Source organism: Physella acuta, unplaced genomic scaffold (genome assembly GCF_028476545.2).
Source record: "Physella acuta isolate Inbredline_101_S28 unplaced genomic scaffold, ASM2847654v3 ptg000596l, whole genome shotgun sequence".
NCBI lineage: Eukaryota > Metazoa > Mollusca > Gastropoda > Physidae > Physella > Physella acuta.
The window spans coordinates 211,904-226,239 of record NW_026732115.1 but is presented as its reverse complement, the minus strand read 5'-3'; the positions used below and the strand labels follow the sequence as shown (position 1 = coordinate 226,239).

Sequence of the window (14,336 nt, the reverse complement as noted above, 5' to 3'; positions counted from 1 at the left end):
TGCCTTATAAAATTTAATTAATAATGTATATGTATTATCTATTATCCATTAATTCTGATCAATTTAATTTGAATGTTATAGATTTAATTTAATTAAACAATAATAATAAACTCTGGATAAAAAAAGACATGTTTACATATAGATGATAATTTAATATAATTATTATACTTTTTTTTTTAAATTTTATAATGATAGGAAATTATTGAAAGCTTTTATATTATTTGGATCTATCCAAAATTAGTTTTAACCATTGGAGGTAAATTCAATTATTTTTGTTTAAGCAAAATTTCCTACACTATTTAATTATGAACCACCAGACATTATGATTGTTATTTACCACAGGACTTTAATCTTATATTTATTAAACTACATCTTGTAAGTATAGTATTCCTCATCAGATACATTTATTAATTACAGTTTAAATTGATAACTTTCATGTGTCATTACAACTTTAAAACATTCAAAAAGCTGGATTGAATTATTGAGAAAAATATATACAATTTTACTGCTGCCACATAACTCTATCGTGAAGATTAAAAAAAAAAATTCTGTACACAACAGTTCTACAAAACCTTCTAATTCCTCATCTGACATGCAGTTTTGGCACACAAACTTCATAATTTTAATGCCTGTCATGTTTAGTCTGATACTTTTAAAAAGCTTAATAAGAAATAACATGAAACAAATTAGTATTTTACACTGGATTTCTCACTGAAATAACTACAACATTGATGGAATACAAGCAAATCGGCTAAGAAATGTTTGTGTATAAATGCTACACACATTCTTAAACAAGAAAGAGATGTCTTTTGGCTTGAATGAAATTGTGTGGCACATAGTTAAGTCTAATTTTCATCCATAAAAATAAGATTTCTGGGCCTACCAATTAAAAACATGAGGTTAACTTTTTTTAAAACCTCTGTACACCAACACAGTAAATTTTAGTCAAAGAACTGTAAAACTTTTTAAAAATAATTTTAAAATCTCTTTAGATATTAATATTGTATGCAAGGAATACATTTAAACCTAAAATGATTAGTAGATTCTAGACCAATATTAAAGTTGAATGGGTTTCTTGCAAATAATTTATTGTTCTTAAAAAAAAGGTGCATTAAAAAAATAGACAACCCCATGGAAATGTCATTTTTTATGGTTTTTACCGTGGTGGCCAGATATTGTATACAGATATGGCACAACAAATTAATGAATAAATGTAAATACAATAAAATAAATGATGAATTATTTAAGTTTGTTTCACTCGACCTACAACCATGAATTATTTACCTAAGCGTGGATTTTCTGGACGTCGGGTAAATGACATCACGCCTTTTTGGTCAATTTCCCGCCCCTCCCACTAAAATGACGTCACTGGTTCCGTAAAATAAGGGGATGTAACCAGACAAGGTAAATTTTGTCTAAAATATTGAGTTGTTTCTCTTTGCAAAAAAAAAAAAAAATAACAGTTCATTAGCTGCTCTTTGCTAGATAGATTGATAAGACTTTATACTAACAATTTTCCCAAATTGAGTCATTATAGGATTTACTATCAATTAAGTAATAGTGTTAAAAACATTGTAAATTAACTGCAAATTCAGTTTAAAAATAACTTTCCTTCTATAATTCAAATATTTTATCACACTTTTAACCTTACCCCCATCACTACTTAAGTTTTCTCCCCCCCCCCCCCCCACTGGATTGTAACATCAATATGGACCACTACTAGTAACAGTGTTTCTGGTAGGAAACTGCAGCAATTTACATATGAATTAATGGTAATTATCACATACAAATGGATGAAGTCAAATCCAACTAGGTTGTCATAACAACTCTACAGAAACTTTCAACATTCAAAATCAAAAGAATCAAATTGGCAGTTGACATTATTGAATGAAGATTATGCCCTGTTATCACATACAATAGTTGAAGTTCAAGGCATGCAGGCTTGGTATATTTAGCTAGACAGTTGTTAAATAGGATCAATATTATGCAAGTGTTGGGACAGGAATTTAAATGAACCAAACTTCATTTCAAAATAGTGTGGGACATTATCTGGATATGCAATGAAAAAAACAAATTTGTCTTGCAGGTAATCTAGTCAAAAAAAAAATTAATCCTGTTTTCTAAATGTCAGGTTTTGCTGTTTTAAAATGAAACAAAACTGTAATTTTACTAATGTAATAATATTAAGTTTTGAAAGTGTAAGCAATAGGCCATTATATTTCTCAACAAAAATTCAACATCAACAAAACATGGGGCAAACATTGGTTATTTAAGTCAATGTGCTAAAATAGTTCCATCAAGTACACACATTCATTGCAGCTTTATACAATTGTGAAGTACAGGCATATCAGATATACTTGGAGCTTTATACAATTGTTAAGTACAGGCATATCAGATATACTTGGAGCTTTATACAATTGTGAAGTACAGGCATATCAGATATACTTGCAGCTTTATACAATTGTTAAGTACAGGCATATCAGATATACTTGCAGCTTTATGCAATTGTTAAGTACAGGCATATCAGATATACTTGGAGCTTTATACAATTGTGAACTACAGGCAAATAAGATATACTTGCAGCTTTATACAATTGTTAAGTACAGGCATATCAGATATACTTGCAGCTTTATGCAATTGTTAAGTACAGGCATATCAGATATACTTGGAGCTTTATACAATTGTGAACTACAGGCAAATAAGATATACTTGGAGCTTTATACAATTGTTAAGTACAGGCATATCAGATATACTTGGAGCTTTATACAATTGTTAAGTAGAGGCATATCAGATATACTTGCAGCTTTATACAATTGTTAAGTACAGGCATATCAGATATACTTGGAGCTTTATACAATTGTGAACTACAGGCAAATAAGATATACTTGGAGCTTTATACAATTGTGAAGTACAGGCATATCAGATATACTTGCAGCTTTATACAATTGTTAAGTACAGGCATATCAGATATACTTGGAGCTTTATACAATTGTTAAGTACAGGCATATCAGATATACTTGCAGCTTTATACAATTGTTAAGTACAGGCATATCAGATATACTTGGAGCTTTATACAATTGTTAAGTACAGGCATATCATATATACTTGCAGCTTTATACAATTGTTAAGTACAGGCATATCAGATATACTTGGAGCTTTATACAATTGTGAACTACAGGCAAATAAGATATACTTGGAGCTTTATATAATTGTTAAGTACAAGTATTTCAGATATACTTGTAGCTTTACAAATTTGTTAGAAGAATGTTAAGAAATGTGCAAGGTCATTTACTGCCAAAAATAAATAAAAAATTCTTGACACAGGATACAAAGATCACTGTAATAAACATAAAATATTTAAAAAAAAAAGATCAATAAAAGAATCACTATCTCAAGACAACAGAAAACATCACCAGTATTCGCTGTCTCCACAAATGACAAAATCTTACAAAATAAGGAAGTTAACAAGCAAATTTTATGGCACACAGTTTAAAAAATGGAAACATTTCAATAAAAACAAAAATGGCTTCAGTTTATTAAAAAACTCTACTACAGTGAAAAGACAAAAAACGTCAGCACTTTTATTATCCGAATAGGCCTGCATGTTAAAAAGTTTACAAGTAAAATCAATCTTTCACATTTTTGTCTTTTAAAAATACCAATTACTGATGTAGAATAGTCTTACACTAAATATTTTAAAATGTTGTAAAAGTGTTTTAGATTATTTTTAGCAAGCTATTTAAGTACTCTTAAAACTGTTCTTATGAACTAACATGGTATTTGAGTTTTGCATGAATAGGCTACGGATAAAGATTTTTTTATATTTACTTCTCTTTATTTAAAAAAAAATAAAAACTCTTATAATTATAATTCTCATAATTTACCCTTATATAAACACATTTTCATAATAAAATTTCTCAAGTTTTCAAAAAAAAGAATTATATAACAAGTAGATCTATACAAAAGTTCTAAGTAATTAATAATTGATAAAGTTTTTTGTATTAGTGTTCATGTTCGCATTTAAATCAAAGTTTCCATTGTAGGTATGTACAATATTTCCTGAATTGACAAATAAGGTTTGCTGCCCACTACAGTGTAATAATGTCAACAAGCAAGCAAATCATAACACAACCAGCTCTCTCTAACTCCACACAATGGCAATCATTTACTGTAAATAGAGTTGGATGGTTTGAAGAATAAGCATGGTTTAGATGGAACATTTCTCATTTTAAAAATGAAACAAAAAGCTTTTAAATTGTAGGCTATATGAAACTGGTTAAATAGTTTTAAATAATACATTTACATTTTAAGGCCACATAAATTATATACAGTCATTAAAATAAAAACAATTTAAAAATTAAAGTCATCCAGAGTTGAACTGGGAGAACTATGGCACAATGTTTGCAAGATATAAAATAAGTCAAATCAATGGCACTGGTATAGCAAGTTGAAATCAGTAAAAAAAACAAAAGTTTAAAAAAAAAATTAATTTTAAAATATTGCTTGAAATATATTTGCCTTAATGTATAAATAGAAACTGTTATTGTCTAAAGAAAATATGGCTAGCCAAAAAACATCCATTGATTTGCATATCTACTGTAGAAGCTTGAAATAGAATCATCTAGTACATTCACAATAATCAGAAATACACAATCTGTAAAACATTAGATGAACAGATAGAATTGCTTCTGTTATGTTGGTTCTTATCACATAGCATTTATCACCTTTGACAAGTTTATTCAGTCTGATCACCATGCCATGTAGGTTTACAGTCATTGTTTTAACATGGAATTAATACAAATTGTAAAGAGAAAAATTTATATTTAACTGGATAATTAGACTGCCGCTTATGTTTAAAATATTTTTTATTTCTTTTGAATTAATCAAGGGCTCAAAACAATAGAGTAATTCTATTAAGACTGATTACAGACTAACCTAAAACAAGCTGCGTACTTTGCAAACAAAATCAATCCAATATTTCGATCTTTGGTATCATGAGTGAGTTAGATTGGTTGCAGGGTATGGACTTGACTTTATTCTGGTTAATTGTTTTAAGGAGTAAATCAAATAGATCATAAGCATTTGTAAACAACAGTTTATCTTTTTTTACTGTACTAAAAAGATTATGAACTCTTACATCTTTATGTTTGTTAATGAAACAAAAGATGTTAAGAAAATGGCCAAAGAGTTAACACAGAAGTTTGGTGCTTTAAAGTTATAATAGAAGATATAAAAATCAAATTTAAGATCAATTTTAACCACAAGATTATAGGTCTGGAGCTCATTAATCAATGATACTTTTTATAATAAGTGGTAAAATATTATTGCTGGTTAACCTTGAGATCTGCTGGACAAAAGAATTTATTGCTATAACAAACATGTACATGGAACATGTAACACAACATAGAACTACCAAATGTATTTCTCTCAAGTGTAACTCCAATTGTGTGACCAGTCATTCTAACAAGTATAAAGGTTTAAATATAAACAATACTAAATTAAAAATAACTTTGTATTGTTTCATAGAAGTTGTATCAAGCTACAGTAGCTTAGATGTAAGCATTATGGCACACGGTTTAGAAATTATATTCAACATTCATCTCTTTAAACTGTCTTTTCCATCAAGAATTGAATATATTCTTTCAAGTTTGAAACATTACCCAGTGCCACACAGTGTTGGTGGTGATAAATAATGCAGCTGCTTCTTTCTGTGATCTATAAAAATGGTTGCATAAATTGGTCAGACTCAGTTGACATTCATTATTCCAGCTACAACAAGAAGCTTATCCGTTATGATGATAAGAAAACATACATGTTTTTAAAATTCACACTATATGTGGGATTCTTAAATTGTGTGATTTCTTAAATTGTGTGATTTCTTAAATTGTGTGATTTCTTAAATTGTGTGATTTCTTAAACAGTGTGATTTGTATATTGATCAAGACATTGCTCACACTAAAAATATTTTGTTTCAATAAATGTTATCATTCAGTTCAAGTTTTTTATCAGCTGAAGTTTGCACTGTTCTCTGTTCCTTCACTTGTTTTATTGCTCTTGATAAACTCTGATGGCAATGACATTTTCTTCATGAGGTTGTTGTACCAAACTGTCATCAGCCGAACTTGGGGCATCAGACTCAGGAGCTTTTGCAGACGGTCTGAAGAGTCAGGTTTGGCTAGTAGAGATAAAATTAAAATATGTTTTATTTGTTTGTCTTTAGTGTCACAACATTGTATTTACAATAAAAAAAGTTAATATCCCTTCTGTTGTTGGAAGATTAAAGCAGCATCCTTTGTTTGATAAGTGTTAAAATGAAAGATGCCAACACTAATTTCAATAATAAATTTAAAACTTGAAACATCCAGCACATGTTGAATTCTATGAACATTTGGTGATAAAATAAATTTTAGTTCACTGCTACATATTTATACATATGTATATATTTATTTAAAAATCAAATTCTATAAATACTTTACTACTCTGCCTGACATTTATTTATATCTATTAAAAATTGCAGCCCTAAGTAAGCCCTTGAGGAAATGATTTGAAAAGTCCAGTACATACCTGCTATGTGAGCCTCCAATGCATCAATCAAGACATTTCTGACAAGACAAACTATGCCAGGTTTGATTAGGCCAGGACAATCTAGAAGTCAAAAAACAAATATCAGAGAAATAACAGAAATAGGAAATGCAGCATCATTAATCAATGATACTTTTTATTATAAGCGGTAAAAAATTATTGCCGGTTAAACTATTTATTAATCAATTTAGATCAAATGATAACTAGCAGAAAAGGTAGTTTCTGTGAATCTATGGACCCACTTTAAAAAATGTAAACTAATCTTTCTCGCTCCTTCATATAACCCTATTATACACACAAAAAAGAGAAAAGCTCTATGTCACTACACACCAATGCTTGTCATGCTTATGGCACACATCATGGATGCTTCAGTCTTATCCACTTGAATCTCATGGATCCTGTTGCCTAGAGACAGTAGATGCACCTTGTAGGAAAACAGCGGATTCTGCATCGGCATAGTCCAGTTCCAGATATACTTGAAGCGTTTAAACTCAGGATCGTAGAACTCTGTACATGCTATGAGGACCATCAGGCCAAAGCCTACATGCTTGCCCAGTGAAATACGATCTTGGATATCCAGTTTAAAGTAGCCTGTGGAAAAATGTATCAAGTCATAATCCCCAGCTTAAAGAAGACTGCGGAAAAATGTATCAAGTCATAATCTCTAGCTTAAAGTAGCCTGTGGAAAAATGTATCAAGTCATAATCTCCAGCTTAAAGTAGCCTGTGGAAGAATGTATCAAGTCATAATCTCCAGTTTAAAGTAGCCTGTGGAAGAATGTATCAAGTCATAATCTCCAGCTTAAAGTAGCCTGTGGAAGAAAGTATCAAGTCATAATCTCCAGCTTAAAAAAGCCTCCAGAGGAATGCATCAAATCAGAATTTGATCTATCATTTCCATGTCATACTAACTTAACCACCATCAACATTCCTTTTCATAAAATATGATTTTTCAAAAATATATTTATTAAAAAACAACAACACATAAATACATTAATCTATAACTTCTTAAGTAAAATACAGGTATAATCAAAGATACAGCTTACCACCCTCCCCCACCCACCAATTGATCACAAGACACACGTTTCTTGTTAATCCAACAATTGGCCAAGAAAAAACAAATACAGCAGGGAGTGGAAAGTTTTTTGGTAAAATATTTTCAATGCAAAAATCCCCATACAAATGTACAGTGAGTGAGTTAACTAGTTTCACAACAACACATGTAATGTAAGCACTTCTCAATCTTCCACATCCTGTCTAAATGTACAAAATTTGATCGGGAGAGAACACTAAAACAGTTTCACACAACTTGCTCGAAATAAAACACCTGCTATAAACAAGAAGAACAAAAAAGCTCAGAGACAAGAAAACAAAGGTGATGAAACAGATAAGAACCCTACACAAGTTCCACATTTAACCTTTCACTCAATTACCTGGAATATTCCTGCAGAATCTCTGCCCTGCAACCACATGTCTGGCAATTCTTCTCTGTATGTGGTGCCAGTGTTCCAGCTGGTCATGGGGCATCTTTTTCTTTAAACAGATTTATAAAGGGTTAAACTGGTGCAGATTTATAAAGGGTTAAACTGGTGCTGGGTTATAAAGGGTTAAACTGGTGCAGGGTTATAAAGGGTTAAACTGGTGCAGGGTTATAAAGGGTTAAACTGGTGCAGGGTTATAAAGGGTTAAACTGGTGCAGGGTTATAAAGGGTTAAACTGGTGCAGGGTTATAAAGGGTTAAACTGGTGCAGGGTTATAAAGGGTTAAACTGGTGCAGGGTTATAAAGGGTTAAACTGGTGCAGGGTTATAAAGGGTTAAACTGGTGCAGGGTTATAAAGGGTTAAACTGGTGCAGGGTTATAAAGGGTTAAACTGGTGCAGGGTTATAAACGGTTAAAGTTGAGCAGGGGTGAGTTTAATGTTCTCAAGGAAACGATATTTGTAAACAATTCAAACAGGCAACACTGTTTTTATTATTACATTTCAAATATACTACGAGTGTTGCCATTGATGATATGCCAGCACACTAGATCAATTATGAACTGGTAAATCAGAATGTTAAGTTGTTTGAGATTGATTTGTTTTGGTTATTGTCACTTATCCTGGAGTTAAATATAGGCATATTTGTATATTTATTTAAAAATCTGTGCAAAAGTATTGTACTCTTTTTATATAATACAAAAATAGGACATTTTTGACCCACCCACCCCCATTACCCCATACAAAATTATTTACTATTTTCAGAGACCGGCATCCCTAATATAAAATAGCTTTACGTCACAATTGCACAACATTGTGATTTTTAAATCTTAAACTATAGAGATAGATACTTTTATAATTTGTTTCAGCTTTCATAGTATCAACCAGAGGCGTAGCGAGGGGGTGGGTACATATGGGTTGGAAAAACAAATTAAATCTCATTTAAGCTACAGTTTTGCTTTATAAATATAAAAAATATATAGGGGGGGGGGGCCAAATTGAAAATTTGTCCCTGGACGCTGGGAAGGGTTGCTACGCCTCTGGTATCACTAAACTAAATTGTTTCAACTGTTGCTCCTTGAAAATATTTGAACAGAAAAAATGTTATAAAATTATTCTTTACTCAAAACCTCCATCCTCTCTGTAGTTAGAAGTTATGGAACCATCCACTCTGTTTGGTAACATTTTCTTTTGAATATTCAATCAAGCTCACATGTTAACTCTTAATTAACTCTTAATCCTTAACATTCAATTGAAATGTAATTTAAAATTGTTAATGATTTTATGGCTTTTAGCCTTAAATGTCTAAGTTTCTTCAGAGAATTTACTGAATTTGTAAAAACATGGAACTAGCATTATTAAAGTACTTAAGAAATTTCTTTAAAGAATAAGATTAACTACTGTGAATAGGCTAAAAGTTGTTTTAAAAATTACTTACATTGACATATTCTGGTTCGTTAGTGACGTAAGTTTTCTGCAAGTTATCAAAAGCATCCAGCACATCCTCAATGATCTTTGAGCGCTCAGCTGTCATAGGCACATAGGTATTGGGCTGGAAACTGTGCCAGTATTTGTGGGAAATTTCTGGAGAAAATTCATCGGGGGAGATTGATGAGACGATGGCGCCATCATCTCTAGTGTCCTGCCCGTCCCTGGCACAGTTACAGCCATACGTCTCACACGAGTTGTCAATGCCCAGAAAAATTCTGTTGATCTCGTGCAGGAGTGTGCAGTCTCTGATCAGGCTGCTGTTGAAGCTGTCGTCATAGGTGTCAGCGTCTGGCGCCACCTGGCAGTCCTGGGGGTCCTGGGGTACTGAGATGTAGTGGCAGACCTGAGTGTTGTTGTTGTTGTTAAATCCCCTGTGAACGTCCTGTCTGTCAGTGCTGGAGTCAGACCCAGGAGAAGTCTGGCTCTGGTACTGTCTGCTTGGTGCCCGGATGATGTTCTGGTTGATGGGGCTGCCGGGGATGTATTGGTTCTGGTAAGGGCTTTTGTTGAGGAAATGTCTGACAGCGCTGGGGGATGGCTGTCTGTTGTAGTGGACAGCACCAGGAGATGACTGTCTGTTATAGTGGACAGCTCCAGGAGAAGACTGTCTATTATAGTGGACAGGCTCGTCAAGCTGCTGGTCATCATTTAAGATAAAGTTATTCATAGGCTGTCTCCTGAGATCAACAACATCTTGGTCCATAGCTCGTGCAGCCGCCTGCTCGCTGTTGAACCTTTGTGCTCTGGCCTGGTCTGAGTTGACCGTGTTGAGAAGCTCCTCGATCTCCTCAGAGGACAGGTGCACCGGTCTGCCAGCCTGGATGTCTTCTCTGTGCTGCTGCAAGATGGCGGCGATGGGGCTTCGTACCCGCTGAAATTTGTGGTGGGGGTTGAGGTTTTGCTGGGAGGAGACAGACAAAGAGGGAGATGTAGGGTCGGAGGGCTGGCCTTTGGGTATCATGGAAAAGTTTGAATCACTAACTCTAGGTGAGCCGTCGTTGATGTGTGTGGAGATGTTGCCGGGCGACTCAACGTTGTTGTCAATCAAGTAATGGTGGGACTGTATCCCAGTGTTGATGTCCGTGTATGTTGTGGTACGTGAGGTCATAAGGTTGTGGTAGCTATGAGGGGCGCCATGATGGTTGTTTCTGATCAGCTCCTGGCTGCCTATCACCTGGTGGCTTTCATCCAGGTCCATGATGTGCTGGCTCTGTCCGGCGTCATGGCTGGGTGGCAGATGCTCCATCTCCTGCACCATCCTGCCATGTACCTGGTTACCTGGCTGGTTGCCAGGCAACTCAGACTGCTGGTTCAGGTTGTGAATGATAATCAGTTCCTGGCCTTGAGGAGTGTAGATGGCATTCTGTGAGCTCATGTTGATGGCCACAAGAGGGTCCATTTGGCTGCTGGGACCTGATGGAATGGATGCTGTTCTCTGATCCTCCAGGGTGTACCCCGAGCCACCGTCTGCCCCCTGCAGTTGGTAGGAGTGATACTCCACTTTGTTTATAGCTTGAAGGTTCTGCATGTCTTCTATCACAACACCTTCAGGATAAGACGCCCCCGGTGGTTCCTGGAGCGACATGTTCTCAACCTTAATGATGCGGCTGTCTGTCACGTTGTGGTCGCTGGAATATTCAATGTTTCTCAAGACCTGGAGGTTTTCATGGTTTTGGTTGTGATCGTGGTATGGAGCCAGTTGGTGGTGCCCTTGGTGCATGTCTCTGTGCAGCTGCTCCAACTGCTGCTGAGTCACCACCATCCGCAGTGGTTTAGGGTGGCGCTGTAGATGGGCGACCATTTCGTGGTGCATGGTTGGGCTGGCGTGCCGGATGTGTGGGCTCACCTGCTGGCTCTCCTCAGACACGCCGGCTCCCTCAGACACCATGGTGTGTGCCGGCTCCCTGAGGGCGTCCTGCTCCAGCTCTGAGATGTGCACCTTCTGGTCCCAGTCCTGGACTGTCATACAGTCGTGCAGGATGCTACCCAGGCTGAAACTGCCCTGCTGTTGCTGCGTCAGTACAGGCTGCTGCTGTTGCTGTTGGTGCATCTGATGCTGCTGTTGGTGTATGTGCTGGGAGGCCACAACATCAAACACTTCTCCAGAGGAGGAGACGTCGTCCTGGTCGTACTCGCTGGACATGGAGGATCTGTTGGAGTCCAGCATGGGCTTGTCGTACGGCTTCATCTGCTGCTTCATGCCGTTCTTCTTGGCGGGCTTCCTGTACAGGAGTTCTCCTTTCTTGGGTCGGCCCATCTTGATGGCTGGGGATGGGAGAACACATTTTCACATTGTAAGATCTTGTTCTAAAATATAACTAAACACAATTTTATTGACATGCTCCATACATAACCTGTAAACACAATTATGACTGAAATCATCATTCGTTTTTACAGAGTGTAGGGAAATACTTGTATAAATGCTTCCTATCCAAAGATAACTAAAGAATAATCAAAGAAGCCCAGATCTATATCAAATCTTAATTTCTTACATGAAAATTGACAACAAAAACATTCAGCGTTTTGACACATTTAGTAAAATAAAACAACACTGACAAACTATTGCCGTCTTGTCCTGATCAGGTCTTACAAGTAGTTCATATTAAATATCTTAGAGTCACTACAGATTTATACGATGGGTTTTATAGGGTAGTGCCACTATGATATTTACTTCCCATAAACTTCTGCAGCTTAATATTGAATTATGTTGGTCTAATTATAGCTCATCTATAGACATAATGGTGCTATAGTTTCGACATTTTTCATGAATGGTATAGGCTATTAATATCTCTATCATTTCTTACCAGGAAAATCTGTCCATTTCTCCTGTCAGAAAATTGAATACCGTGCCTATCAATACCCATCGCTTTTTTCCCTATCAAGTTAGCCGTTACTAAGACGGAGACAGACCATATTTTTTCAGTCCTCAATGAGAATGACTATTTGCACAGCGTGGGGAGAATCGACAGATGTTTGCTATTGATCCGGCGATGCCCCCAGCTAAAAACCGCTGATAAAACACCAGACTGGCCAGATAGGATGATAGAATTACAAGTCTTGTCTCGAATTTTCCCCTCCCATTTTAGTTTAGGACAAGCTTCGGTCGTTTGGCCATTTCAGGGTTTAAAATGAGTAATTAAGTTAAAAAACTTTTTTTTTTTTTTAAAAAAACGTCCTGCTATATTATAGCTAGACAGTTAAAGGTAAAAAAAACCTCTAGCAATTAGTGGTTGTATTTGTTTTTAGCCTTAAAAAACCCCGCATTTTTGGTGGAATACATATAAGTCTACAATGTTTATTTCTACAAATACAACCGACGGTTGAACATAATTAAAAACGAAGCCTCTATATGAAAAGCCTGTGAATTCGTGAATGGCTGCATATAATAACGGCAAAAAAAAAAGATTTTAAAAGCGCTTTTAAAAAATCGGCTATAGATCTCTACTAAACGTTGTTTAAAGTGTGCAGACCGGAGTTGTTTGTTTTATGACGAAGCGGCCCAGATAGACCGACCGTTAATCCATTAACGGCGTCATCATACACTATTGGACCAATGAATAAAATATTCGCAAACTTAGAAACTTTTGTTCCATTTTTAAAAACAGTTCAGTTGTCAAGTGGGTTGAAATGTTGCCTGGTGGGTTGAAATGTTGTTCAAATAGCTGAGCTAAAATAGCTGAGCTTAAATAGTTTATATTAAGCTGTGTATTAAGGTGTGTATTACAAAAGTACTTGTGTGTGTATGTGTAAGTGTGTATGTGTGTTGGCTATTCTGTTGTGGCCAGGCCAAGTGTCGCGAGAAACAAACACATAAAAGACCAGTCGAAAGAGAATGTTCAGGACGCCCCCCCCCCCCACACACACAGATCGTCACAAAAAAGCCGGACCAACACCCCTATCATGACGTCACACCTCAACCTACAACTCCCCTAAAATGCTGTTTTTTTTTAAACAACGAATTTCTTTCTTTAAAAAAAATATTTAACATAAATACATGTAGATTTAAAAAAAAATTTCATTACAAACATTATTTTTTTAAATGCAAAACTGTGTCATCACATTTTTTAAATAGCTCCTTCCCCCCCCCCCTTGTCACACATCGTCACGAAGTTCCGATCCCCCATCTTTTGTGTGTGATGTCCTTTATAGATAGTCAAACATAATGCGTAGTCAAACAAAAGACAGGCCAACAAAAGACTTAGTCAAGCCCACCTACATCAATGCTTTGACCCCCCCCCCCCTATGCACACACATCAACATATGTCTAAGTTGTGCCTACCTTTGACCCCCCCCCCCCATCTCCCCCCTCCCCCCCCCCCCCCCACTTACAGCGAGAAAAGAGCAGACACGACTGGGAGTGTCCTCTTTCAAATCTTTCTTTTATGACGAGAGCGTCGATGTGAAAGAGGAAACTCTTAGAATTTTTTTTCTTCTAAGTGCCCATCTCCATAATCAGAACTTATCGATAATTCGGGAAAAGGATCAGAGAAAGAAAAACCACTTGTCACAAAGACGCCATCACGTGAACGCATTTAGCACAACATAAAATACACTAGCCATCGGTACCCGATTCGCGTGAATGGAGGCGAGCGAGTTGACGAGATTCCTTCCATAATGTTGTTGTCATGGAATAAAAACGTGCTTTTTAGATTTAGACCGTAAAAAAAAATAAAAAATAAAAACTTAAGCCTAAAATTAATTTAGAAATTTTATATTTTTAGAATAAATGCTATAAAAGTTGCAAATCCAGAGAACTTGAAAATAATTTGTTGAGTTTAAGGCTAC

The 14,336-nt window shown here is 35.4% G+C and overlaps 1 protein-coding gene across 5 annotated transcripts in view; it reads right to left on the bottom strand.

Annotated features, from left to right (window-relative positions):
* Positions 1-2,710: 2,710 nt before the first annotated feature.
* The window catches only part of LOC131947508 (uncharacterized), a 60,617-nt gene continuing 48,991 nt past the window's right edge, over positions 2,711-14,336 (bottom strand). For all 5 annotated transcript variants that reach the window (XM_059308728.1, XM_059308726.1, XM_059308727.1 and 2 more), the window contains 5 exons: positions 9,499-11,816; positions 8,015-8,114; positions 6,913-7,173; positions 6,565-6,645; positions 2,711-6,175 (listed from right to left, as the gene is read on the bottom strand). In XM_059308728.1, the coding sequence (XP_059164711.1) occupies positions 6,006-6,175; positions 6,565-6,645; positions 6,913-7,173; positions 8,015-8,114; positions 9,499-11,816 (2,930 nt within the window). In that variant the 3' untranslated portion in view covers positions 2,711-6,005. The remainder of the gene's footprint in view (positions 6,176-6,564; positions 6,646-6,912; positions 7,174-8,014; positions 8,115-9,498; positions 11,817-14,336) is intronic.